The sequence below is a fragment of the Mauremys reevesii genome, linkage group 4 (assembly GCF_016161935.1).
Source record: "Mauremys reevesii isolate NIE-2019 linkage group 4, ASM1616193v1, whole genome shotgun sequence".
In the NCBI taxonomy this organism is placed as follows: Eukaryota; Metazoa; Chordata; order Testudines; family Geoemydidae; genus Mauremys; species Mauremys reevesii.
Genome location: NC_052626.1, coordinates 124379986 through 124407361, shown reverse-complemented (window position 1 = coordinate 124407361; position 27376 = coordinate 124379986). Strand labels below are relative to the sequence as shown.

The following is a 27376-nucleotide window of genomic DNA, read 5'->3' as shown; positions in this document are numbered from 1 at the left end:
ATTTTTAAAATATCCCATGAAATGGAAGTTTTGAAAAATGTTGGTTCTGGAACACTTTGAATTTTTGTTTTATTTTATTTTAATTTTTTTTGTTTAATATTTTTGTTTTTATATTATTTAATGACATGTCTGTGGCATGCACTACTACTACTGGCGTCGTACAATGACAATCGTTTAATTATTTCATTGATTTTATTTTAAATATTTAATAACGGGTGCTTCAATCTAGCAGAGAAAGGCATAATATAGTCCCATGGCTAGAAGTTGAAACTAGGCAAATTCAGACTGGAAAGAAGGTGTAAATTTTTTACAGTGAAGGTAATTAACCATTGGAGCAATTTACCCAGGGTCATGGTGGAGACTCCACCACTGACAATTTTTAAATCAAGAGAGGATGTTTTTCTAAAGGTATTTCCTACATTCTATGGTCTGTGTCACATAGTAGGTCAAACCAGATGATTGTAATGGTCCCTTCTGGCCTTAGAATGGATTAATCTGTGCATTTTTAAAGCAGTTAAGGGCAGCTGCTACTTAGCACTGATTGAAACATCTTCTCTTCTCTTCTAGGTCAAAACGTCTCCTGTTTGCAGTGTAACTCCAGTGTCAAACTATTTCATTACAATACAAACAGGAGACATTTTGATCTAAAAGAAAAGAGAAGCTGGTTCAATCCATGCTAAGGGGCAGCTGCCCTTAAAGAGTTTTAGAATAAAATATATTAAAATAATATTTCTACTAGGGCTGTCAAGCGATTAAAAAAATTAATATTGATTAATCGCGCTGTTAAACAATCATAGAATACCATTTCTTTAAATCTTTTTGGATGTTTTCTACATTTCCAAATATATTGATTTCAACTACAACACAGAATACAAAGTGTACAGTGCTCACTTTATTTTTTATTACAAATACTTGTACTGTAAAAAACAAATGAAATAGCATTTTGCAATTCACCCAATACAAGTATTGTAGTGCCATCTCTTTATCATGAAAGTTGGACTTAAAAATGTAGAATTATGTAAAAAAAATAACTGCATTCAAAAATAAAACAATGTAAAACTTTAGAACCTACAAATCCACTCAGTCCTATTTCTTGTTCTGTCAATCGCTCAGACAAACAAGTTTGTTTACATTTGCAGGAGCTAATGCTGCCCGCTTCTTATTTACAATGTCACCTGAAAGTGAGAACAGGCATTCTCATGGCACTGTTCCAGCCTGCGTCACTAGTTATTTACATGCCAGATGCGCTAAAGATTCATATGTCCCTTCATGCTTCATCCACCATTCCAGAGGACCTGCGTCCATGCTGATGATGGGTTCTGATCGATAACAATCCAAAGCAGAGCAGACCGACGCATGTTCATTTTCATAATCTGAGTCAGATGCCACTAGCAGAAGGCTGATTTTCTTTTTTGGTGGTTCGGGTTCTGTAGTTTCTGCATCAGAATATTGCACTTTTAAGACTTCCGAAAGCATGTTCCACACCTTGTCCTTCTCGGATTTTGGAAGGCACTTCAGATTCTTAAACATTGGGTTGAGTGCTGTAGCTATCTTTAGAAATCTCACAAGATACCTTCTTTGCATTTTGTCAAATCTGCAGCAAAAGTGTTCTTAAAATGAACAACATGTGCTGGGTCATCATCCGAGACTGCTATAACATGATATATATGGCAGAATGCAGGTAAAACAGAGCCAGAGACATACAATTCTCCCCCAAGGAGTTCAGTCACAAATTTTATTAACGCATTAGTTTTTTAACGAGCTTCATTGGCATGGAAGCCTGCCCTCTGGAATGGTGGCCAAAGCACGGAGGGGCATACGAATATTTAGCATATCTGGCACGTAAATACTTTGTAATGCCAGCTACAAAAGTGCCATGCGAACACCTGTTCTCACTTTCTGGTGACATTGTAAATAAGAAGCAGGCAGCAGTATCTCCAGCCAATGTAAACAAACTTTTTTGTCTGAGTGATTGGATGAACAAGCAATAGGACTGAGTGGACTTGTAGGCTCTAAAGCAGGGGTTTTCAGCTGGGGTTCAGGACCCCCTCAGGGGGTCACAAGGTTATTACACGGGGGGTCGCGAGCTGTCAACCTCCACCCCAAACCCTGCTTTGCCTCCAGCATTTATAATGGTGTTGAATATATAAAAAAGTGTTCTTAATTTATAATGGGGGTCGCACTCAGAAGCTTCCTATGCGAAAGGGGTCACCAGTAAAAATGGTTTGAGAGTCACTGCTCTAAAGCAAGGGTGGCCAACCTAAGCCTGAGAAGGAGCCAGAATTTACCAATGTACATTGCCAAAGAGCCACAGTAATATGTCAGCAGCCCCCAATCAGCTCCCCGGCCCTGCTCCCAGCGCCTCCCGCTCACTGGCAGCCCTGCTGATCAGCGCCTCCCGCTCCCTCCTTGCACCTCCTGATCAGCTGTTTCATGGCATGCAGGAGGCTCTGGAGGGGGAGGGGGAGGAGTGAGAGCACGGCAGGCTCAGGGGAGGGGGCAGGAAGGGATGGAGTGGGGACAGGGCCTGTGGAAGAGCCAGGGGTTGAGCAGTGAGCACCCCCTGGCACAATGGAAAGTTGGCGCCTATAGCTCCAGCCCTGGAGTCGGTGCCTATACAAGGAGCCGCATGTTAACTTCTGAAGAGCCGCATGTGGCTCCGGAGCCACAGGTTGGCCACCCCTGCTCTACAGTTTTGCATTGTTTTGTTTTTGAATGCAGTTATGGAACCAAAAAAATCTACATTTGTAAGTTGCATTTTCACAATAAAGAGATTGCACTCCAGTACTTGTATGAGGTGAACTGAAAAATACTATTTCTTTTATTTATCATTTTTACAGTGCAAATATCTGTAATAAATAATATAAAGTGAGCACTGTACACTTTGTATTCTGTGTTGTAACTGAAATCAATAGATTTGAAAATGTAGAAAAACATCCACAAATATTTAACAAATTTCAAGTGGCATTCTATTGATTAACAGTGTGATTAAAACTGCGATTAATCATGATCTTTTTTATTTTAATTGCATGAGTTAACTGCGATTAATCAACAGCCCTAATTTCTACTATTATATTATGACATGTCACAGTAATAGGGAATATTATGGGTGTACATTAATGGCAGTTGCTAGTTCGTATTGATGGAAACATATTATGCACTGTTACTCCTGCCATGTTATGAAATAATGTAAAAATGAAAAAAGAAAGGACATCAAATTCTAAACAACATTTTGAAAATTTCCAAACCTCTTATTCTTTTGTTTTGAAATTTTTTTGCTGGGATTTTTGTCAAAATCAAAACAATTTCATGACAAATTTCAGTTTGGAGAAACTAATGAAAAACTTTTTGAGGAAAATGTTCTGACCAGCTGTACTGAGGAGGCCGCCCAAGTAAGGCCTGGTCTACACTACGCGTTTAAACCGAATTTAGCAGCATTAAACCAATTTAACCCTGTACCAGTCCACACAATGAGGCCCTTTATATCGATATAAAGGGCTCTTTAAACCGATATCTGTACTCCTCCCTGACGAGGGGAGTAGCGCTCAGATTGGTATTGCCATGTCGGATTAGGGTTAGTGTGGCCGCAAATCGACAGTATTGGCCTCCGGGAGCTATCCCACAGTGCACCACTGTGACCGCTCTGAAAAGCCATCTGAACTCGGATGCACTGGCCAGGTAGATAGGAAAAGCCCCGCGAACTTTTGAATTTCATTTCCTGTTTGGCCAGCGTGGAGAGCTCACCAGCACAGGTGACCACGCAGAGCTCATCAGCACAGGTAACAATGCAGTCTCCTGAGAATCGAAAAAGAGCTCCAGCATGGACTGCATGGGAGGTACTGGATCTGATCGCTGTATGGGGAGAGGATTCCGTGCTAACAGAACTCCGTTCCAAAAGACGAAATGAAAAAACATTTGAAAAAATTTCCAAGGCCATGATGCAGAGAGGCCACACCAGGGACTCAGTACAGTGCCGTGTGAAAGTTAAGGAGCTCAGACAAGCCTACCAGAAAACCAAAGAAGCAAACGGAAAGTCCGGGGCAGGGCCAAAAACATGCCACTTCTACGCTGAGCTGCATGCAATTCTAGGGGGGTCCACCACCACTACCCCACCCCTGTCCGTGGATTCCGAGGTGGGGGTGGTAATCGCAGCCATGGCTGAGGATTCTGCGGACGGGGAAGATGAGGAGGAGGAAGAGGAGGACGAGCTTGCAGAGAGCACACAGCACTCCGTTCTCCCCAACAGCCAGGAGCTTTCTCTCACCCTGACGGAATTACCCTCCCAGCCCTCCCAAGCCACTATCCCAGACAATGAAGCCATGGAAGGGACCTCTGGTGAGTGTACCTTGTAAATATAAGACACGGTTTAAAAGCAAGCGTTTTTTAATGATTAATTAGCCCTGAGGACTTGGGATGCATTCGCGGCCAGTACAGTTACTGGAAAAGTCTGTTAACATGTCTGGGGATGGAGCGGAAATCCTCCAGGGACATCTCCATGAAGCTCTCCTGGAGGTACTCCAAAAGCCTTTGCAGAAGGTTTCTGGGCAGCGCTGCTTTATTCCATCCTCCATGGTAGGACACTTGACCACGCCATCCATGTAGCAAGTAATCTTGTATCATTGCATGACAAAGCCTAGCTGCGTATGGTCCCGGTGATTGCTGGCATTCAAGCAACATCTGTTCTTTATCTCGCTGTGTTACCTCAGAAGAGGTGATATCGTTCATTGTAACCTGGTCGAAATTCAGGAATTTAAGTAAGGGAACAGAAATGGCCATTCCTACTGGGCGGTTTGCTTGTGGCTTAAAAGAAATCCTTCCCTGCAGGTAGCCAAGGCGGGGGGCACGATTGGTGCTGAGCTTTTCCGTGTTTCGCTAGCAGGGATCTTTCCTGCTACCAGCCATGTGGTTGTGGGGAGGGGGAAAGGCTGGTGTTTAGCAGTGGTCTTCCATGATACCAGCCACGGGGTGGTTTCTGCTGCTGCATGTTAAGAAGCAGCACTCAACAGGCTTTGCTTGCTATTTGGGAAAGGAGGGCTCTGGATAGATGAAGGCTGCAGAAGACGAAAGACAATGGCTTACCATGGCTGCATGCAAGCCGAATTCTGATGCCTGGACCTGCGTCTGTGATCTGTAACACTAAAGCCGCAGGCACTCAATATTAAGATGCAAAATGCGACCTTGTAGTGAAAACACATGTGCTATGTAAGGTGAATAGTGTTGTTCACCGTGAAAGTGTATGACCATTGTTCTCTAAAATGCATCTTTTTAAATACTTCTCTCTCTTTTTTCCCTCCCTCATGAAGCTGCAAATTTTTCAAGCCTCCCTACTCCGTCCCGAAGGCTATCTCAGATAAGGCGGCGGAAAAAAAAGATGCGAGAAGAAATGTTTTCAGAAATCATGGAAGTGACCTGCAATGAAAGAGCTCATCTGAATGTGTGGAAGGACGTGGTAGCAAAGTACAGGAAAGATGCCAGTGACCGTGAGGACAGGAGGGACCAATGTGAGGACAGGAGGGACGAACGTGAGGACAGGAGAGATGCTCGAGATGAGAGGAGAGATGCTCGAGATGAGAGGTGGCGGCAGGAAGATCAGTGGTGGCGGGATGCAACTCTGGGGCTGCTGCATGATCAAACTGACATGCTCCGGCATATGGTGGAGCTTCAGGAATGGCAGCAGGATCACAGAGTGCCGCTGCAGCCCCTGTGTAACCCCCCTCCCCCCTCACCATGTTCCTTAGCCTCTTCACCCGGCAGACGAGTAAGAACTCGTGGGGGGAGGCTCCGTGCACCCACCCAATCCACCCCAGTGGACAGCCCAACCAAAAGACTCTCATTATTATGAAATTTTTTTAGTGGCCTTTTCCTTCCCTACTATTCTCCTCCCAAACCCCACCCGGGCTACCTTCTCAGTTCTCTCCCTCTTTTTATAATTAAGTAATAACGAATACATGATTTTTAAATGAGAGTTACTTTAATTCCTTAGAAAGCAAGCTGTGATCTAAGGGGGGGGGTGGCTTCCAGGGAATGAGTCAATCAAGGCGGGGGGTTTCATCAAGGAGAAACAAACACAACAGTCAGACTGTACCCTGGCCAGTGATGAAACTGGTTTTCAAAGCTTCTCTAAGGCGCACCGCTTCCTGGTGTGCTCTTCTAATCGCCCTGGTGTCTGGCTGTGCGTAATCAGCGGCCAGGTGATTTGCCTCAGCCTCCCACACTGCCATAAAAGTCTCCCCCTTACTCTCACAGAGATTGTGGAGCACACAGCAAGCAGCAATAACAATGGGGACATTGGTTTGGCTGAGGTCTGAGCGAGTCAGTAACGTGCGCCAGCGCGCCTTTAAATGGCCAAATGCACATTCTACCACCATTCTGCACTTGCTCAGCCTGTAGTTGAACAGCTCCTGACTACTGTCCAGGCTGCCTGTGTATGGCTTCATGAGCCATTGCATCAGGGGGTAGGCTGAGTCCCCCAGGATAACGACAGGCATTTCAACATCTCCAACTGTTAATTTCTGGTCTGGGAAGTAATTCCCTTGCTGCAGCTGTTTAAACAGAGTAGTGTTCCTGAAGACACGAGCATCATGAACCCTTCCCGGCCATTCCACGTGGATGTTGGTGAAACGTCCCTTGTGATCCACCAGTGCTTGCAGCACCATGGAAAAGTATCCCTTGCAGTTTATGTAGTGGGTGCCCTGGTGCTCCGGTGCCAAGATAGGGATATGGGTTCCATCTATCACCCCACCACAGTTAGGGAATCCCATTGCAGCAAAGCCATCCTGCACATTTCCCAGAGTCACTACCTTTTGTAGCAGCAGCTTAGTGATTGCTTTGGCTACTTGCATCACAGCAGCCCCCACAGTAGATTTGCCCACTCCAAATTGATTCCCGACTGACCGGTAGCTGTCTGGCATTGCAAGCTTCCAGAGGGCTATTGCCACTTGCTTCTCAACTGTGAGGGCTGCTCTCATCTTGGTATTCTGGCACTTCAGGGCAGGGGAAAGCAAGTCACAAAGTCCCATGAAAGTGCCCTTACGCATGCGAAAGTTTCGCAGCCACTGGGAATCGTCCCACACCTGCAACACTATGTGGTCCCACCAGTCTGTGCTTGTTTCCCAGGCCCAAAATCGGCGTTCAATGGCTAGAACCTGCCCCATTACCAGCAGGATCTCCAAAGTGCAGGGGCCTGCAGTTTGACAGAATTCTGTGTCCATGTCCTCATCACTCTCGTCACCGCGCTGCCGTAGCCGCCGCCTCCTCGCCTGGCTTTGCAGGTCCCGGGTCAGCATTGACTGCACGAGAAGGCGCGAGGTGTTTAAAACGTCCATGATTGCTGTCTTCACCTCAGCAGGGTCCATGCTTGCCGTGGAATGGCGTCTGCACAGTTCAACCAGGAAAAAAGGCGCGAAACGGTTGGCTGCTGCTGCTTTCACGGAGGGAGGGGTGAGGCTGTACCCAGAAGCACCAGTGGCAATGTTTTTTGCCCCATCTGAACCCAGAATTCCAATGGGCGGGGGAGACTGCGGGAACTATGGGATAGCTATGGGATAGCTACCCACAATGCAATGCTCCGGAAATCGACGCTAGCCTCGGTACATGGACGCACACCGCCGAATTAATGTGCTTAGTGCGGCCATGTGCACTCGACTTTATACAATCTGTTTTACACAACTGGTTTATGTAAAATCGGAATAATCCCGTAGTGTAGACGTACCCTAAGTGGCACAGGCTGGCCAGCGAACCCCCAGTGTCTGTCTGTGTGCAGCAGCAGTCTCAATCAAAGATTCCTCATTCACTGCAGCCACTGCTGTCGCCTGCCTCTGCTCTGCCCCAAGCAGCGGCTCCCCCTCGCCGCTGGCATCACCCCATTACACACCGTCTCCAAAAAGATGGGGTGTGACTTACCTTCAGGACTATTTCAACTGTGAACACGGAGGTGAAGCCGATGTCAAAATATCCCAGAACCTGAAGATAAAAATCAGCAGAGGTTTTGGTAACTCGGGAGACCAGATGTTATTTGAACGTCCGACAACCGGGAGCTTTGGCAGACAGACGGCTCACTGCCCCGCTGAATGGAAACTGCACACCTGGTGCTAATAATAAATACAACAATAATACATACATGCTTTGCACTGTGACTGCTCCTTTCGCACCAGCATCTTTACAACACTAATGAATTAAGCCTCCCAGTCCCACAGCACTTAGGAAAGGATTATCCTTGGCAGAGCACAGCAGTCCAAGGGTTAGAGCCCGGGAGCCAGGATTCCTAGCTACTGTTCCCATCTTTGGGAGGGGAGAGTGTTCATAGAATCATAGAAGATTAGGGTTAGAAGAGACCTCAGGAGGTCATCCAGTCCAACCCCCTGCTCAAAGCAGGAACAACCCCAACTAAATCATCCCAGCCAGGGCTTTCTCAAGCCTGATCCTCAAAACCTCTAAGGAAGGAGATTCCACCACCTCCCTAGGTAACCCATTCCAGTGCTTCACCACCCTCCTAGTGAAATAGTTTTTCCTAATATCCAACCTAGACCTCCCACACTGCAACTTGAGACCATTGCTCCTTGTTCTGTCATCTGCCACCACTGAGAACAGCCGAGCTCCATCCTCTTTGGAACCCCACTTCAGGTAGTGGAAGGCTGCTATCAAATCATAGAATCAGAATCTCACCTTGTTCTGTCATCTTCTACCACTGAGAACAGTCTAGATCCATCCACTCCAGATGAGGCCTCTAAGTGGTTCAGAATTGATGAGGTGAGACTGACTGGCCTGTAGTTCCCTGGATCTTCCTTCTTCCGAACCAGGGCCTGTGATCTGTTGTTCATACTTCTAAATTTAATCCAGAGACCCACCTTTTCTATCCCCTCACTCTTCTTTTCTGCAGACTAAATAAGCCCAGTTCCCTCAGCTTCTCCTCGTAAGTCATGTGCCCCAGCCCCTGATCATTTTCATTGCCCTCCACTGGACTCTCTCCAATTTGTCCACATCCTTTCTGTACTGGGGGGCCCAAAACTGGACACAATACTCCAGATGTGGCCTCACCAGTCAGTGTTCTAGTGGTTAATGCTGGTGATTTAGGGTCAGGACTCCTGGGTTCAATTCCTGGCTCTGGGAAAGGACCATGGCCTAAGGTGTCAGGATTCCTGGGTTCTTTTCCCAGCTCTGTAAGCATCTAGCTGGGTGACCTTGGGCAAGTAATTTCCCCTCTCCAGGCCTCAGTTTCCCTATGTGTAAAATGAGGTTAGTGACAGTGCTTTGGGGTCCTCAGATGAAAGGCTCTGTACATCCAAAGTATTACAATCCAAGACAATTTAAAGGTGGGGAAACTGAGGCACGGGGTGATGTTAAGTGACTTGCCAGTGATCACACAGGCAGTTTGTGGCAGAAGCCAGGAGTCCTGATTCCAGTTTTTTAGAGAAGACCCATTTTACCTCAGCTGTGTGCCCCATGCTGCTGAGGTTTCCATGGAAACCTGAGCCAGCAGTCCAGTGATCGAGAGGCCCACCAGTGGGCTCAGGCCCCTGCAATGGCAGGGATTTGTTTTACTGAGACATACCCAGCTGGTCCTTGTAAGTGATCTGTGCCCCAAAGGAAGGCAAAACCACGCAGCCCCAAGATGCCAGCCGGTGTGACCTGGGGGAAAACTCCTTCCTGACCCCAAATATGGTAATCGGTTGGACCCTGAGCACGTGAGCAAGAACCAGCCAGCCGGGCACCTGAGACCGCGAATGCTCGGTGTCACCTCTGCACCCTGCCCAATGGCCCACCTCCAGCCATGGAGTTCTGATGAATAACTCCATCCGCACTCGTGGGGTCTCCGAGTGCTTCACAGGGCAATGGACTGCTCTGCAGGCGTCCCTACCGCTCCCTGCACCACAGGGGCCAAGCAGCTCCCAGTGGGAAACGAATTTAACCTCACAGGGCAGCTTTATTATCCCTCTGCTACAGACTGGGATGGTGAGGCACAGAGAGGAAGTGACTTGCCCAAGGCCACAAAGTAAAGTTAGTGCCAGGGCTGGAATGAGAACCCAGAATCCCCTGCTGTAGCCCTGGAACAGGCTTTCCTTCCAGAGCCAGGAAAAGAACCCAGGACTCCTGATTCCTCATCCCCTGCACTAAACTCTCCTTGGACACAAGCATGCTGAACCGTTGTTCTAGAACTACACAACTCTCCTTGCAGAGCCAAGCACAAAACCCAGGAGTCTGGAGTCAGAATTTCCTCCTCTAACCATGAGCTCCCCCTTTTCCCTGCTATAGCCAGGAATAGAACCCACGGGTTCTGTCTCCAAATCCCCTGATCTAACCACTAGACAGCCCTTCTCTCTAAGAGCCAGGAAGAGAACCCAGCTGTCCTGATTCCCAGGCCGCTGTTCCAAACTCTCCTTGGGCACGAGGCAATAGCCTGGCAAGCAGCTCCCCTGAAGCTGCACGTTTCTGGTGGCTCAAACTGCTTTCCCCAACAGCCCAACCTGGGCACCTGGTTCCTGAAGGACTCAGGCCGGATGGGATCCTCAGCTGCCAGAGAGACGCTGCTGAGCAGGATGAAGAGCAGGATGAAGTTGGTGAACCAGGTGGCGTTGACAATTCGGTGGCACAGCACTCGGATCCTGGGGAAGGGAGAGAGGGGAGGCAGGCAGTCAAAGCATTGTCAGCTCCAAGGGGCTGAGTGACAGCCCAGGTTAGAGCTTGGGGAGTGGTGCAGCTGGGGAGATCCCTGCCTCAGTCTTGGGAGTGGCACCCCTCACTCTGTGTGCCTGGCATGCTTCTACTGTGGGCACAGCTGGCTCCAGAGGCTGTAAATGCCCATTACAGCTAAAGGTGTTACTTTGTAGCTCAGTCGGGAGGTCCCAGGTTCTATCCTCGCTGATCACTGCTGGGTTTCTGACAGATGGGAGGAGAAGCAACACCTACTTGTTGGTTGGGCTGAAGATGAAGAAGGCGCTGGCTTCGGGCATGGGCACTGCTTTCTCCTTGAGCTGCAGCTCTGCCAGGGGGCGTGGCCGAGGGCTCAGGGGGATTTCGGGCTCATCTTCCTCATCGTCACCTGTGGAGCAGCCAGAGGGAGGGAAATTTTGAGCTCGCATGTTGGGGTCATTCACTTATCGGCAGCCAAAAGAAAAAAAAACCTAGCAGAACCTGAAACTTAGAGGTAGGGAAGGTTTACTTGGCCCCTCTCTGTCCTGGGAAGCCAATGAGGGATTGTTTCCTTAACCATCCGGAGTTGGGGATGATGAGACCCCCGTGGTACAGCTGCAGGGTGAGTCAGCAGAACAGCTCTGACCCTCCATGCGGGGATCAGGAACCTGACATCTGGCCATGTTTCCTTTTATGCCAGGCAGAGAGAGTGTGGCCACCACAGTTAGATGAAGGGCTGTGGCTCCCCTTGCACCCTGAAGCCCCTGGGTGTACTCACACTCCCGCTGTGGAGCAAGATGCTGCTTGCCATTAGAGACCCATAGGACAAAACCCTGGGGTATCCCCCAAGGTCCTGACTTCAAATCCTCCTGGCCAAACCCAGCTCCCACTGCTCTGTGTGTGTGGGGGGGGTCCCCCATCTTATGCCTCCTAGTGCGCCCCCTAGTGGGCAGCGGGACTCGCCCCTCAGTGAAGCAAGTAACACCCCACAAGCAATGTGCAGAGGCATGTGCAGAGACTGGTATCCTCCCCAGAGAGAGCTAGAACTCCCTGATCACGCCCCCACCCTCACACACAGACCAAGCGCTGCAGAGAACTGCACAGAGTTTATTCCAGCTCAGCGTCTGCTGGAAAAAAACCATGTGGCTTTCTGCATCATAATAAGCCTCTAGCTGAGCTGCACTCTTGGGACCAGAGCCCTCCAATGGGATTTCTCTCTGCAAGCCACCCCAACCCTTTCCCTCGCTCCCTCAATCTCTCCGGCTGGCGGCAAGGATCAAGCCAGAGCCTTACCTGGGAAGTCAGCAGAAGGGTAGGGGTCTTTGATCTCATTTACGTTTGATTCAAACTCGTCCACTTTTAACTGAGGAGAGAGAGAGAGGCGACTAGCTGAGCATCCCAGAGTCGCCACCCGTGGCACTGCCAGGGCTCTGCGTGCCAGCCTTCCCCAGGCCAGCGGGACAGTGCTGCACAGCGAGGGGCAGGGAGAGCTCCCCCCTGATCTCCCATTGGGGCAGGAGCCATCTGTTTGTTCTGTGTTTGTACAGTGCCTGGCACAATGGGGCTCTGACCCACGACGGAGGCTCCTAGGCAGAGGCAGATTAAGGTTCCTTTGGGCCTTCGGCTAGAGCAAGTAGAGGGCCTTCCCCACCCCTTCTGCCTGTGGCCCCACCCACAGATGCACCCCTTTCTGCCCCTTCCCCTGGGGCCCACCCCTGTTCCACCCAGGGTCCTCCCCATTCTGCCTCCCCAATGCAGCCCCACAACCCCTTTTGCTCCTTTCTCCACCCCCCACCCCCCACTGTGCCCCAAGACCAGAGAAGCTCTGTGTGGGACAAGGGTCTGGCTGCTGTGGGGGGAGGGGAGGGAGAGGAGATTCCCCCACCCAGCACTTCTGCCATGGAACAGGGTCAGTGCATGGGGCTTTCCAGCCCCACCCGCCCGGCAGCCGCAGCTCCAGGCTTTCGCTGCCACCAGCAGATTTTTTCCGGGGGGCCCCCCAGTTGGCTGGGGCCTCGGGCCCGGTGGCTAATTCGCCACTGCTCCTAGGCGCTACCACAAAAGAAATAATTCATAATAAACAACACGAGGCAGGGGAGCCAGGATCACTGGCCAGTTGGACAAGGGCCTCTGCTGGGCCCTACGTGTGTGTCTGTGAACATGTGTGTGGAGAAAGATCTTGGGCTTGGCTACACGTACAAATTTGCAGTGCTGGGTGTGTTTTTACACCCTGGAGAGGGTGTGAAAACACACCCTCTCCAGCGCTGCAAATTGCGGCGCTGCAAAGCGCCAGTGTGGTCAAAGCCCCAGCGCTGGGAGCGCGGCTCCCAGCGCTGTACGTTATTTCCCACACGGAGGTGCAGTACGGACAGCGCTGGGAGAGCTCTCTCCCAGCGCTGGCGCTTTGACTACACTTAGCGCTTCAAAGCGCTGCCGTGGCAGCGCTGCCACGGCAGCGCTTTGAAGTGTAAGTGTAGCCAAAGCCCTTGAGTGGAAACTCCACCGAGGCAGTCCTTTGGTACAGGACCTTTGATTCTGGGCCCGTGCCCACTGAGTCTCACTCCCCGTCCCCCCGACACATGTTTTGGGAGGGGTCAGGGAAAGCAGGCTCGCTCGTCAGAGGAATGATCCGGGCCTGCAGGGCGTACAGAATGGACGTCTTGCTACAAGTCTCCAGAGATGGATCTGCTGAAGCTCAGGATTTTGTCCCCAGTCATTCTGTGGACCCTGGGGAAATCTCCCTCCCTCCCTCCCTCCATGGCCATCCACCTTTCATGCACGACAGGACAAATAATGGGAAGACATTACTGCTCGGTACCATACTCCTCAACTGCTGGGGAAAGTTCCCCTAGACATTTGGCCAGACGAGCTCAGAGGGGTCGCAGCACTGACCTTGGCTGTGGTAGGGATTCCTTCGGCCTTGGCTTTCTGCTCCAGCTTCTTGGCCAGCAGGAGCTTTTCCTCCTCAGATTTCTCTGGATAACTTCTGGACGGGGAACCGAAAAGGAGAGGTGGGGAGTGAGGCCACGGCACAGATGGCAATGAATGTTACTGAGATGATGCCCAAGACCAGCAGCTCACATTGATTTGCAAGCCCTGGGCCCTTGGGGGTTCCTGCTTTTAAGCAGCAGAGAGCAGCACTGACCTGGACATTTTCCTCCGCTTCTTCTCCTCGGCTTTGGCTTTCTGGGCCGAGGTCAGGCTCTCGGCCTCGGCCAGATTGTCCACAGCGATGGCCAGGAAGACATTGAGCAGGATATCTGAAAGGGGGTGGGGCTAAGGAGCTTAGGGAGCATGCTCATATGTAAGGAATCAGTCCCTTCCATGGCCAGGGCTTAGCGAGAGCCTGTGTGATGACACTAAGCAATATACACAGGCAGATGGGGAGAACCCCATGCTCAGCAACGAGCCCTCTGTGTACCCATGACAGCTGCCTCTTGGCCGTCACCAGCAAACCTCCATTGGTGTCAGAGGGGGATCCGAAGCCACGAGACCAAGAGAGCCACCCAACTGATTTTTTCATCCCTTTTAACCCCCACTCCTGTTTCACCATTTCCTTCACTCCTTGTACTATGATGTCTGAACATACCATACCCAGCCCCATAGCCCTTCCCCGATGTGTACTTGAACCTAGGTATGGCTGTGCCGGACAAGACAAGAAAACGCCCAGCTGTTACTCCCCAGCTGGCGAGAAAGAGGATACAGTTCCCACAGACAAAGAGGATGATGAAGTAAATGCAGACCAGCACGCCGGGGAAGGAGGGCCCTCCATAAGCCATGATCCCATTGTACATGATTGAATTCCAGTCTTCCCCGGTCAGGATCTGCGAGACAGGGTGAGTGAAAGAACAGGTCAGGTAGAACCATTCCACTGGACCAGAAAGAACAGAACCCAGGAGTCCTGACTCCTTGTTCCCTGCTCTAACCACTAAGTCACACTGTCCCCCAGAGCCCAAGAAAGAACCCAGGTATCCTGACTCCAGCCCCTCCTCTGTGCGTTAGACCAGCGGGATTGATGCCCGCTGCACCCCATGCCCCATACCTGGAAGACACTGATGAGTGCCTGGGGGAAGTTATCAAAGGTGCTGCGCCGCACCTCCATGTCTTCAAAGTCGTACTTCCCGCCGAAGAGCTGCATCCCCAGCAGGGAGAAGATGATGATGAAGAGGAAGAGGAGGAGGAGCAGGGAGGCGATGGAGCGGACCGAGTTTAGCAGGGATGCCACCAGGTTGCTCAGAGAGGTCCAGTACCTAGCGTGAGGAGAGGCACACAGGCTGCTTACGCCGAGGGGCACCGCTGGGGTGCACAAGCAGATATGGGGGGCAGGGTGATGAGGGGAATGCCCTGCTCATTCGAGGGGGACACTCCATCATCTCACCTCTGCTTGGCCAAATGTCTCCTGTGTGATCCTGGGACCAGGTGTTAGACAGGAGATGATAAGAATAATGCCTCGCTCTTCTGTCGTGCTTTTCATCAGTAGATCTCAAAGTACTTCGCAAAGGACGCCAGGTTCCTTGTCCCCATCTCACAAGTGGGGAAACTGAGGCACTGGGCAGGGACATGACTTGCCCCAGGTCTCCCAGTAGGCCAGTGGCAGAGCTGGGAGTAGAAGCCAGGTCTCCTGATTCCCATTCAAGTGCACTCTCCACTAGGAAACACATCCTAGTACTCAGTTCCTGGCTTTGCCACAGATGTCTTGTGCGACCATGGGCCTGGCACTTAGCCCCTCCGTGCCTCCGTTCCCCATGTATGAAACAGGAATAAGGATGCTACCCTGCCGCACAGGGGGCATGAGGAGGAATCCGTTGCTCTGATGTTATGGTGATGAGGGCAGATCTGGGGGCCAGGTGAACCCCATGCCGAGCTTCCTCCCATTTTCATTATTGCCACCAAATATCCCAACCTAGGGAAGTGAGGTTCATGAATCCTGTGGCATTCTCTGTTGTGTCTCCAGGACCCCTCTGGCAGAGCGGGCTCAGGCTCCTGCTCCGGGTAGCTGTGAGAAGCCTCTCTGGGTCCCAAAGGATGGGCTGAGCTGTTGGTTTGTCTCAGGGCAGGAGGGCTCAGACCCTGCACTCTCCACACCCTCCTTCCAGCAGGGCCGCAGGTAACTACTCAGAGTGTGGTTTGCCCCATCACTCACAGGACAGCCTGATCAGCTGGGGGCTGATGGGGGTGAGTCAGTGTCAGATCTAATCTGACACTGATTAGAGCCCCGGAGTTCTATGTCCGAGCCCCCCTCCTCCCCTGCTCTGACCCACTAGACCCCACTCCCCTCCCAGAGCCGGGGAGAGAACCCAGGAGTCCTGGCTCCCCGCCCCCTGCTTTGACCCACTAGACCCCACTCCCCTCCCAGAGCCTGGGAGAGAACCCAGGAGTCCTGACTCCCCGCCCTCTGCTCTGACCCATTAGATCCCACTCCCCTCCCTGAGCCGGGGAGAGAACGCAGGAGTCCTGGCTCCCCGCCCCCTGCTCTAACCACTAGACCCCACCCCCTCCTGTGGCTGGGGTAGAACCCAGGAGTCCTGACTCCTAGGCCCTTGCTCTAACCAGTAGACCTCACTCCCCTCCCGGAGCTGTAAACAGACACTAGATATCCTGACCCTGGCCACACAGAGGCCAGAGAAATCACCAGTTCCCCTTCCTCAGCCTCCGGCAGCTCATAGTTGTGGTGATGCCTGAGGCCTCAGAAGGGGTAAGGACAGCTCTGCTTCCCAGTGCAAGCCCCCCTGCCTGTACTGCCTGACCCCAGGCCCTGGGGAGAGATGCCCTCACCTGGTTATCTTGAAGATCCTCAGCAGGCGAATGCACCGCAGGACGGAGATGCCCAGGGGCGACATGACGTTGATCTCCACCAGGATAATCTCCAGGATGCCGACACACACCACTAAGCAGTCGAAGCGGTTGAAGAGGGACATGAAGTACTGGCGCAGGCCCAGCGCGTACATCTTCAGCAGCATCTCGGCCGCAAAGAGCGCCAGCAGCACCCGGTTGGCGCTGTCTGCAAGCAGTGAACCCAGCCGGTCAGCGCTCTGGACCCAGGCGGCAGATCCCCCGCTGGCCACTAGCGGCTGCTCGTGAGACCACATCCTCCTCCGCCCTCTCACTACGCCCCCTGCTGCCTCCCTCTCCCCCAGCCTACGATCCTGGGGCAGCGCAGCAGGGAGGAAGAGGAGGCTGACACACACTTACCTGCCCAGCTCCTAGCCCTGAGCAGTGGCAGCAGAAAGTTCCCTTCCCCACCCCAGCAAGAGGTTGGTCTGTGCACAGGAGGGGAAGCACAAGACCGGGAGGAAACTACATGTGCATGCAGGCACGGGGGTGCACGTGCACTTTTGCGTGTGTGGGGTGCACAGGCGCATGCACGTGTGTGCGTTGGTGTGTGGGTGTCTATGTGGGTGTTCACGTCTGGGCAGGCATGTGCGCACGCACGCCCGTGGATGCACTGAACCGGCAGCGGCTCCCCAGCCCTGGGCCGCCCTGCTCACCTTGCACACGGGTCAGCCACTCGGGCTGCCAGTGATGCTCGGACGCGATTGACAGGGTGTTCAGCGAGATGAGCAGGATCACCAGCCAATAGAAAAACTTGGACTTCACCACCTCGCGGCACTTCCTGCGGAACAGGCGGTTCCATCGCCTCCACTGCCGGCTAGAGAGACAGCCCAAGAAGGGTGACTTCGGGGCTCCCTGCCCCACCAGCACCCAGCCCCAGAGGGCAGAGTCATTGCAAAGCGCCCTGCCCACCAGCTCCTAGGGACCCACGCAAATGCAGAGGAGAGGGGTTCTGCAGGCAGGGATACCGCTTTGCCCCTCTCTACCACCTTTCCTCCATCCCAAATTATTACCAGCACAGGGTCAAAGTCCACACTCAATCACCACGCCAAATGGGGATGCACCAGGGTAAAAGAGGAGACGCTGGTGCGTTAATGAACAAATTGTCTCAAAGCCCTGGGGAAGTGTGCTTCATTTATCCCCATTTTACAGATGGTGAAACTAAGGCACTTGCCCAAGGAATAGAACCCAGGTGTCCTGGCTGCTCGCCCAGCGCAGTATCCATGAGATGCCTTCCCTTCCGCATGGTGGCCGGTCCTGTGCATGCTCTGGAGAGGACAGTGCCCCTTAAAGTGCGCTGGCATCACCTGCTCATCGGTCAGAATGACCTTGGATTTCCTGACACCACCCACGCAGTTCCCGGAGCCCTGGAGTGTGCTGGGTGGGAGGAGGGATAGGGGAGAGGAGCTTGACACATGGTCCCCCAAAGGAAGAGGCGGGATAACACCTGAACTAGCCTTTTTCCAGAGCCGGACATAGCACAATCCACCTTTGTGTGGGCTGCAGTGAACATGGTGTATCCACCCCTAACAAAAACACCCGCTCTTCCAATAGGGGCTCTTACAACAGGATTGATTCCAAGAGCAGGAGAGTCGAGGTCAGGCAGGAGATAGAGTGAGACAGAGAGAGAGAGAGAGTGTGTGTGTGTGTGTGTTTACTCACAAGAAGAGAATCCATTTGTTCATGCCCTCAATTTCATACAGGCTCTCTGTCTCTGAACCCCCTTCCTCTGATGGCAGCATCCCTATGAAAGAGAGAGATCTTCAGTGAGCTGGGGACCCCCTCAAGAGACATATGGGGACATCGGCAATGGATTCCCACTGGGGAGCCTCCCAGAAGCACATCTGGAAGGGGAACTCTAAGGGAATGTCCACACTGCAATCGGAGGTGTGATCGCAGCTTGTGCAGACGCACCCGAGCGAACTTTAATCTCGCTAGCTCCGATACTGGAGCGGTGAAATCAGTGCATAATTACTAACGGGGCTATTGCTTCTTTACCCACTCTGGTGACCGAGCTGGCTAGATGAAAGTGATTGCAGAGTAGGTACACCCTGAGAAGCACATCTGCAACGGAAGGGTTCCCATCTAATAACTCCCTAAGAGAGACAAACCTCCCCAAGAGACACGTCTGCGCTCAGTAGAACAAGTTTGGGAAGGAGGGGGTTTTTGGCATCATAATGTGCGAAGAAACAGAGTGATACTAGACACCACGGGAGTATAACCGGTGGCAACAGAGAGCAGGGGACCAGCGATGGAGTTCAGAATTGTGATCATTACATAGAGCTCCACAGCTGTGTAAAATGCCCCACAGAGTAAACAAAGAGCCAAGGGATCATATCCAAGCAGATAACAGCATCCCAGGGAGGCAATAGGGAAGAGGGTCAATAACTTTCTTCTAGAGCAACTTTCACTTAAGGTTCTCAAAGCCCTTAGCAAATGTGACTAATTTCAGCCCAAAATGGGCAAATGTTAGTACATCCCACTACACGTGGGGAAACTGAGGCACGGATTGGTGAAGTGACGTTCCTGAGGTCACCCAGTAAGTCAGTGGCAGAGCCAGGAACAGACTGCAGGCTTCCCGAGACCTTGGCCTGTCCTATGCCATAAGACTGTCTTTCCTCTCCAAAACTCTTCATCTCTGGTGGGTCTGAAGCAGCTTCTAAACCTTGAACCTGGTTAATGTCAAGGGAGGGGTAGCCTCCCTCAATGAGTAAACTAGGAGCAAATGCAAACCTTCCCCCCGCCTTCCCCGCCCCCCACTCATCCCACAGACACCTCCCCTCCCCCCGGTGGAGGATTTAACCATTCTCCAGAAGCGAGAGGGAAGCCAGGCCTGGGCGTGTCCTGCCTGGCTTTACCCAGGTGAGGATGGTACCTTCTCCCCTGGCCCGGTGGCTATCCATGACTTCGGCATGGGTGATCCAGTCCATGTAACCCTTCAGATCCTCCTCCAGCTGCTGCTTCTCCCGCAGCTTCTGGAACGTGCCCCGTGACTTGGCCTTCTCACGCTCCTTGGTGAACTCCCTGGAACAAACCCAGATGGCTGGCATGAGGCCAATGGAGAGGGGGCTCTGCGGGCAGCTTCAATCCAGGCCTTGCTCATGAGACACACTCATCAAGTGTGTGCCACATCCCATTCTAGTGGCTAGTCCCCAGAGAGGATAAGAGCCTACTACTGCTGCCAGCTAGTGGAATTACTCCTTTAACTCAACTGAAGACTGAGAATGGATCAGTCCTGCCTTTTACCTTTGTTATAGAATACAAAATTGGGGGGGAGGGGAGGAGGAGGAATACAGACCTAATAACAGGAAATGCTTCCCTATTCCTCATTTTTTTATCATCCTGTGGAACTCCTTGCCACAGGAAACCACAGAACCAACTACTACAGCTAGATTGTAAAGAGGGCAAGTTAACATTAGGAGCACTAACGGCTGTCCCCACTGCTGCTGTTGAGGCACACAGGAGTATCCGATACTGGAAAGCCTTGAAGAAATCATAACGGAGTGTCAGAGCTAATGGGGAAGCTCACACAGCTGGAGGGTGCAGAGTGATTGCCAGCTGTGCTCACTTTCCCATGCTCTCCAGAGTAAAGGTGACCCGTCAAGGGGGGAAAACATCAGGCTTGGCCTTTTTTTGCTCCTTTCTGAGGGATAAAGCAGGCCTGGAAAGGACAGGTGGGTTTGTTTTCAGTGGTATTTTACCCGTTTGCTTTAATTCATGTCTTGGCCACGCTGGAAGACTTGAGGACTAGTAAGATTGTGACACTGCAGGGACCAAGGAAGTGACACCTGGTTAACTGAGAAGGGAAGGGAATTTTACAGGAACTATTTAAAACTGCCGTTGGGGCAGGGACTGTCTTTTTGTTCTGGGCCAGAATGGGGGCTACTAGGTGCTACCACAATACAACTGAACAATTACAATGTGTTCATTGTCTGGTTTTGTTAAGGCTGGGGAGAAAAGCTCTCTGCATTAGGAATTCTGCCATCCTGTCCCTTCAATTAGGGGCTGAGAGCGCCCCTGCTCCACATTCCTGAGTCATCCAAAGAGTCCTCCAAGAGAAAAGGGAAGCCAAGGCTTGATAGCCTTGGTAGCCAAGGTACCAAGGAAGAAGGGAAGAAGAAAAAAGAAGAAAAAGCCTGAAGGGGTTTTTTAACCGTCCTGTTCATATCCCCAAACTCACTAAGGACCCAGCCCCTCCCTCGGGGCAGACCCCTGCTGGGACAGAGAGAAAGGAGGGTGGCACCGTGCAGCCCACATGCCTTACCCGCTGAGCACGCCCAGCACCAGGTTGAGAACGAAGAAAGAGCCCAGCAAAATGAGGCTGACGAAATAGATCCAGGGCCACTCATTCCCGATGGCGTCATTCACCTGAGCAGGACAGAGGCAGATGAAGATCCAGGGGGAGAACCAAATCCACCTGGCTCAGGTAAGCCCATTGCTGGAGTAGCTGAGCGCCTCACAGTCTTTACGCATGGGGAACTGAGCCACAGAACGACTAAGAGACTTGCCCGAGGTCACAATGAGAGTCTGTGGCAGAGCAGGGAATTGACCCTGGTTCTCCCAGGTTTCAGACTTGTCCCTACTCATTGACCAGCCTTCCTCCCAGGAACCCAGTGGTTAGGGCACTGGTTTAAGGCTTTGAAAACCCAATTCCCTACTCTGCCACAGGCTCCTCATGTGACCTTATGCAAGTCACTTAGCCTCTGGGCCTCAGCATCTGTGCAATGAGGATAATAGCACTGTCCTGCCTGCCTCCCGGGGGGGAGGGGTTAACGATGGTGAAATGCTTTAAGATCTGCTGGTGAAAAGCACTGTATAAGAGCTAGATGGTGGTATTATTAAAAGCCACCAGATACAACATCAGACGCTGGCCCAGCACACTGTGTCTCAAGCTGCCCTCATCCCACACTCCTGAGAACAAAGGATGCCCAGAAGGGTAACACACCAAGTGCTCTCCAGAGGCAGAGGCGGGACTGGGACTCAGCTCTGCAATTCCCAGCCTGTCCCTGAGCCATCACACCATCCTTCCTCCCCTACCATTCTTCGTGGCTTGAAGGGCAAGTTTATGGTCACTTATACCTGAGCTCCAGAGCTGTGGAGCCGTCCGAGGACTCGCTCCCACTAGGCTCCTGTCTTTTAAGGCAAGGGTGGGGTTCATTTGAGAATCTCAGCAGTACTTGGACAGGGACTCTCTTGGGTAGGCAGGGTTCAAACACTCTGCTGCACTGGCGGGTGTCACCTTCTCCCTGGGAGCTCATCACTCAGTGGATACATCACCCAGTAGCTGCAGAGTCTGCGGAGCTCGCTGTCCCAGAGGGATTCCCACCCTTTGGGAAGCCCAATCCATTTAGTGCCATGTTCTTGTTCAAAGACCGTGCCAGCGTCTCCTCCCTCACAGCCAGCAGGCTTAGGCCTGAGGCCTGCACCTACCCAGTAGAGGACTTCTGTCCATCCCTCCATGGTGATGCACTGGTACACGGTCAGCATGGCAAAGCCAAAATTATCAAAGTGGGTGATGCCGTTGTTGGGCCCCGGCCACCCGCTCCTGCACTCGGTGCCGTTCATGGTGCAGTGATGCCCGTGGCCGGTGCTGGCGCATGGGGATGGCTTCTCCATTTCCCCTGTGGCAATGACATCTGAGGGTGAAACGGAAGCACAGAAGTCAGGCTGAGCAGAGGAGAAGGACAGCTACCCTCCTGCTGCTGCTTGTGCCTCAGTCCCTGGCCCCAACCAGAGGAGGGCTCTGGTGCAGTGCAATATACCTCCTAGCCATACCATATAGCCTTATAATGCCCCCAGCCATGCCATAACCCTCCCAGCCACGCCATATAGCCTTATAACACCCCAAGCCATGCCATACACCTCCCAGCCACGCCATATAGCCATATAGCGCCCCCAGATATGCCATACACCTTCCAGCCATGTCATATAGCCATATAACACCCCCAGCCATGCCATACAGCTCCCCACCATGCCATATAGCCTTATAATGCCCCCAGCCATGCCATACACCTCCCAGCCATGCCATACACCTCCCAGTCACATCATATAGCCATGCCCTGCTCCTGTGCTGGCAGAGCCAGTGATGACACTCAAGGCTGGGCTTCCCTATGCTACTGATGGATTTACTCCACAGACACACCCCACAGCAGCAATGCCACATTCCCCTTTCCCCGCTCTGCCCCCCGGCTGGTGGGAGGGTCGCCCACGTTCCAGACCTGTCCCGATGTAGTAGCAGGTCTTGTGCATCTTTCCCTTGAACAGCTCCTGCCCAACGATGGCATAGATGATGATCATGAAGAGGACCAGCAGGGCGATGTGAAACAGGGGCACCATGGCCTTGATGATGGAGTTCAGGACCACCTGCAGGCCTGCAGCCGAGAGAGAGAAGGGGAACAGGTCACGCCCCCTCCCCTCCTGACTGGCAGCACAGCAGCATCTCACAGACACACTGAACTGCTTCGCCACCGCAGCACATGGCAGGGAAGAGAGGGAGGGACCTGGGCCCAGCTCTCACTGGTGTCTTAACCACTAGGCCATCCTTCCTCCCCAGCATATGTCCCTACATGTCCCAGGAGGGGGTCTGTGCGAGAAGGAAAGCCCTGGTGACTGAAATCTCTCAATCTTATTACAAGCAGCAGAAGCTCCAGGCCCCCTCACACTGCACCAGAGGGATCGGGGAAGGCTGAGTCCCCGCAGTTCATCTTCCTGGGAGATGGTCTCAGGATGGGGGCATCTGGCTCCTAGACACTGGAGTGACCCCCACCAGCTCCTTTCACAACAGGCTATGGTGGGATTGGCGCCTGCTGGGTCCTGGTGGGTTATGTCTCCGCGAGGGGCACTAGCATGGGGACTATCTAGACGAGGGGTGGCCAACCTGTGGCTCTGGAGCCACATGTGGCTCTTCAGAAGTTAACATGCGGCTCCTTGTATAGGCACCGACTCTGGGGCTGGAGCTACAGGCGCCAACTTTCCAATGTGCCAGGGGGTGCTCAGTGCTCAACCCCTGGCTCTGCCACAGGCCCTGCCCCCACTCCACCCCTTCCTCCCCCCTCCTCTGAGCCTGCCATGCCCTTGCTCCTCCCCCTCAGAGCCTCCTGCATGCTGCGAAACAGCTGATCAGGAGGTGTGGGGAGGAAGTGGGAGGTGCTGATTGGTGGGGCTGTTGGAGGGTGGGAGGTGCTGGGAGCAGGGTCGGGGGAGCTGATTGGAGGCTGCTGACGTATTACTATGGCTCTTTGGCAATGTACGTTGGTCAATTCTGGCTCCTTCTCAGGCTCAGGTTGGCCACCCCTGATCTAGACTTTGCTGATCAATTGGAATTCCGCCGAGACCCAGCTGGAGGCTGGCCACAGACCCATGCGAAGGGGAAGCCTACTGCAGCTGCCATGACCCTAGCCTCCCGCCAGCGAGCCGCCTGCCATCCAGGCAGCTTTCACCCACTTGGCACTCCCGACACCAGGCGCAGGGGTCTCAGCACGCGGAAGGCTCGCAGGGCTTTGACGTCAAAGCCGCCCTTCCCCGTCAGCGGTGCGCCCTGCATCACATTGATCTGCTCCACAACCACCGTGACCAGCCTGCCAGAGTGGGTGAGGAAGAGAGTGGGACAGGGAAGAGAGAAGAAAGGGGAGGAGGGGGGCGAGAGAAGGAACATGGAGAGGAAGGGAAAGGGGGGAAGGAGACAGTAAAAAAAAATAAAATCCAAGCAAGGAAAGTCAATCTCACCCTGTACAGGCCGGGCCGGGGAAGTTCCCACCACGGCCCCTGCCAGCACAGCTAAACCATAACCTCATCTCAGACCGAGCCCAAACGGTTCGGTACGGCTTTTTTCCCATTTTTCGGCATGGCCAGTGAATCGAACGATCAATTATTCTCCCAGCTCTGATTTAAAGCCAGTCCGTGTGCAGAACCTGTAGGTCTCGAAGGAGGACGTAAAAGTGGAGAGGGCATGCGGGTGAGCTCAGGGGAGTCGTCTCAGGCAGAGGGGTGCCGTGTGGGAAAAGGCAAGTGAGCCTCCTTCAAGGGGAGTCACTAGAAACGCTCCCACCGGCTTCAGCTCCAACTCCAGATGTCGGGCCTGGTCACGCTGTCCCTACGGTGATCTCACAACCCGCCCCAAGAACAAACAGGACATTTTCTAAGAAACTTTCTGCCCACCCTGCCAAACCAGCCCTCCTTTACCCCAAAGAGACAATGGCAAAGTCCAGCACGTTCCAGCCGTTTCGGAGGTAGGCGTCCGTGTGAAGTAGAAACCCATAGGCGATGATCTTGAGTGTGGCTTCAATGGTAAAGATGATCAGGAAGACGTACTCTATCTTCTCCTATGAGCGACGAAGGGCAGAAGGGAACCAGTAGTGAGGTGGGTAACAGACCAGCGACGCCTAGTGAGGGGGAACGACACCACAGCCCTAGGACTACCCACCCCCAGCAATCATGCAGCAAAGTGCAGCTTGTTTATTGCAGTATTGCCAATGATTTTATAGTGAGTGATGGGATTTCACGGGGGTCTGGAGCCTGTCTGGCACTGATGCAAGAAGCTAGAGCCCCCTTGCAAAGTTTGGTCCTGCTGGAAGCTGGCAGAGCCAGCACTGGCTCCGTTCCCTCCTCCCATCCTGTGAGAAACATGGACAGAGCAGGACCTCTGCTCTTTGCTCCTCCAGCACCTGGCCTGGGTAGGGACAGAGGGAGCCATCCCTAACCCCCCAGCCTGGGAAAGGGGAGATGAGAGGTGACCCTACTACATCCCCCCCAGGCCTGGGAAATGGGGGTGAGGAAACCTAGAAGGAGCAAAGGTGAGGCTCCGGGGGCTGGACTGAGGGGTTGGGGACCGATGGGTGGGACTGAACTGATGAGGGGATGGGGAGGCTGTGAAAGAGAAGACTATTTAAAATAAAAAATGATTTATTTTTAGTTATTTGGACAATTATTAATTAAAAATCAAATTATTCATTGTAATTACTGGATCATATACATATGCATGTAGTTCTCAAAATTATACAACAACAGAAGATGGTTTAAAATATTTTTGAAATGCTTTGAATGTGACTGATTTGATTTTTAAAAAAAAAATCATATTTAGGGATTATGAATGTAATTACTGCACTGAGCTAAGGAAAGCTCTGAAAGGGGCTTGATGTTGTAAAGAGCTTCTTGTGTGTCAAGATCTTTACAGCTCACCTCATTATTCAAAAATCGTTGGAAAACGTGCTGCACAGAGAGAATGCTTTGTGTTTCTCCGCTGTTCATTGCTCGTTTGCCAGCTCCATGTTACAGGCCTTGTACAGTCTATTTCTAAATGTGTGTGAATTAGGTTTTTCTATCATATTGTAACTTTGTCACACGACAGAGCTCTCCACTGAGGTTATACCTGTGTACAAGAACTTCCCATACATCCTCCCCTTTTTCCAGCCAGCATGGATGCCTTCCCTCTACAGCAGTGGTTCCCAAACTGGGGTTCGTGAACCCCTGGGGGTTCGCGAAATGTTGCAGGGGGTTCTCGGGAAAAAATTCCCTAATGGTGGACAGAGCTGTCCCTAGGGACCGCAGGGCCAGCAGCCCGGAGCCCCTGGACTTCCAAGAGCTAAGCAGATCAAAGCAAGCATAATCTCACACTGAGATTTAAACTTCAAGACTCCTTATAAGAAATGCAAAGGGAGGTAGATAGTTTTTGCTGTTTTTTTTAAATTAAATAGGCAGCTAGTGTTGTTCTTAAAATTATTATGAAGAACAAGTTTAAGCTTTGTTGTAATGAGCGTTGATTGCCTGGACTGTTCAAGACCTGAATGCTTGTGTAGGAGGAACTCTGAGTTGGCTTCTTAAATCCCTTCATGCTGTTTCAGTCTGATACTCCTTGATGAAACCTACGAGCCTTGTATTATAACAGGCTTATTCAAAGTGATACAAGCGACGAAAGTGAGATCTTGGAAGAGTGTTGCCATTCTCATAATGTAATAAAAATACTGTCATGGTAAATAATAATTAATAATACATAGTGTGTAATCAGCATGTCCTAAAAAACAATTTTATATTTCCAAGATCACTGCTTTTCTAATTTATACTCAGGTAAAGGAGAAAATCCCTGGAAATATTCATTTTTAGGAGGGGGTTTGTGAGACTTGACATTTTAGTGAAAGGGGTTCATGGGTTGTTAAAGTTGGGGAACCACTGCTCTATGGCAGCTCTCCATTTTGGAATGGATACTTTTGAGGGGCTATCCATCCTCATAAGGAGATACCATTACCAGAAGCATGACTATTATATTGAAATGAACCTCTTGCTACTGAGGAGTAGCCCAAACACAACATCTTCTCCTTTCGAATTCTCCTGAAGGATGTCTGCCTACTTGCAGCCTCCATTCAGGCAGCCAGGGAGAGGCACGTGTTCAGTAAAGGTTGACTTGGCAACCGGACATTATGACACACACACACACACACACACACACACACACACACACACACACACACACACACACACACACACATACACACACACACACACACACACACACACACACACACAGAGTTCGGAAGGCAAAAGACACATTGAAAAACAGAGTATGATGATTTTTTTTTAAAATCTCACTGATTGTGGGGCCAAGCACAGGATTTTAGAGGATGTGAGTCGGTCCTGCTTTGAGCAGGGGGTTGGAGTAGATGACCTCCTGAGGTCTCCTCCAACCCTGATCTTCTATGATTCTTGATCTCTTTTAGATTCATAGATCCATAGATTGTAGGGCTGGAAGGGACCTCGAGAGGTCATTGGGTCCAGGCCCCTGCCCTCATGGCAGGACCAAATACTGTCTAGACCATCCCTGATGGACATTTATCTAACCTACTCTTAATTATCTCCAGAGATGGAGATTCCACAACCTCCCTAGGCAGTTTATTCCAGTGTTTAACCACCCTGACAGTTAGGC

At 51.7% G+C, this 27376-nt stretch overlaps 1 protein-coding gene across 3 annotated transcripts in view; it reads right to left on the bottom strand.

Annotated features, from left to right (window-relative positions):
• Positions 1-27376, bottom strand: part of CACNA1S (calcium voltage-gated channel subunit alpha1 S) — a 111034-nt gene that overhangs the window by 58108 nt on the left and 25550 nt on the right. For all 3 annotated transcript variants that reach the window (XM_039535021.1, XM_039535018.1, XM_039535020.1), the window contains exons 3-19: positions 24643-24782; positions 23905-24038; positions 22680-22832; positions 21892-22097; positions 20726-20829; positions 19337-19485; positions 18124-18205; positions 17118-17278; positions 16405-16630; positions 14672-14879; positions 14333-14453; positions 13775-13889; positions 13522-13615; positions 11923-11992; positions 10906-11038; positions 10472-10601; positions 7903-7962 (exon numbers count right to left, since the gene is read on the bottom strand). In XM_039535021.1, coding sequence (XP_039390955.1) covers positions 7903-7962; positions 10472-10601; positions 10906-11038; positions 11923-11992; positions 13522-13615; positions 13775-13889; positions 14333-14453; positions 14672-14879; positions 16405-16630; positions 17118-17278; positions 18124-18205; positions 19337-19485; positions 20726-20829; positions 21892-22097; positions 22680-22832; positions 23905-24038; positions 24643-24782 — 2286 coding nt within the window. The remainder of the gene's footprint in view (positions 1-7902; positions 7963-10471; positions 10602-10905; positions 11039-11922; positions 11993-13521; positions 13616-13774; positions 13890-14332; positions 14454-14671; positions 14880-16404; positions 16631-17117; positions 17279-18123; positions 18206-19336; positions 19486-20725; positions 20830-21891; positions 22098-22679; positions 22833-23904; positions 24039-24642; positions 24783-27376) is intronic.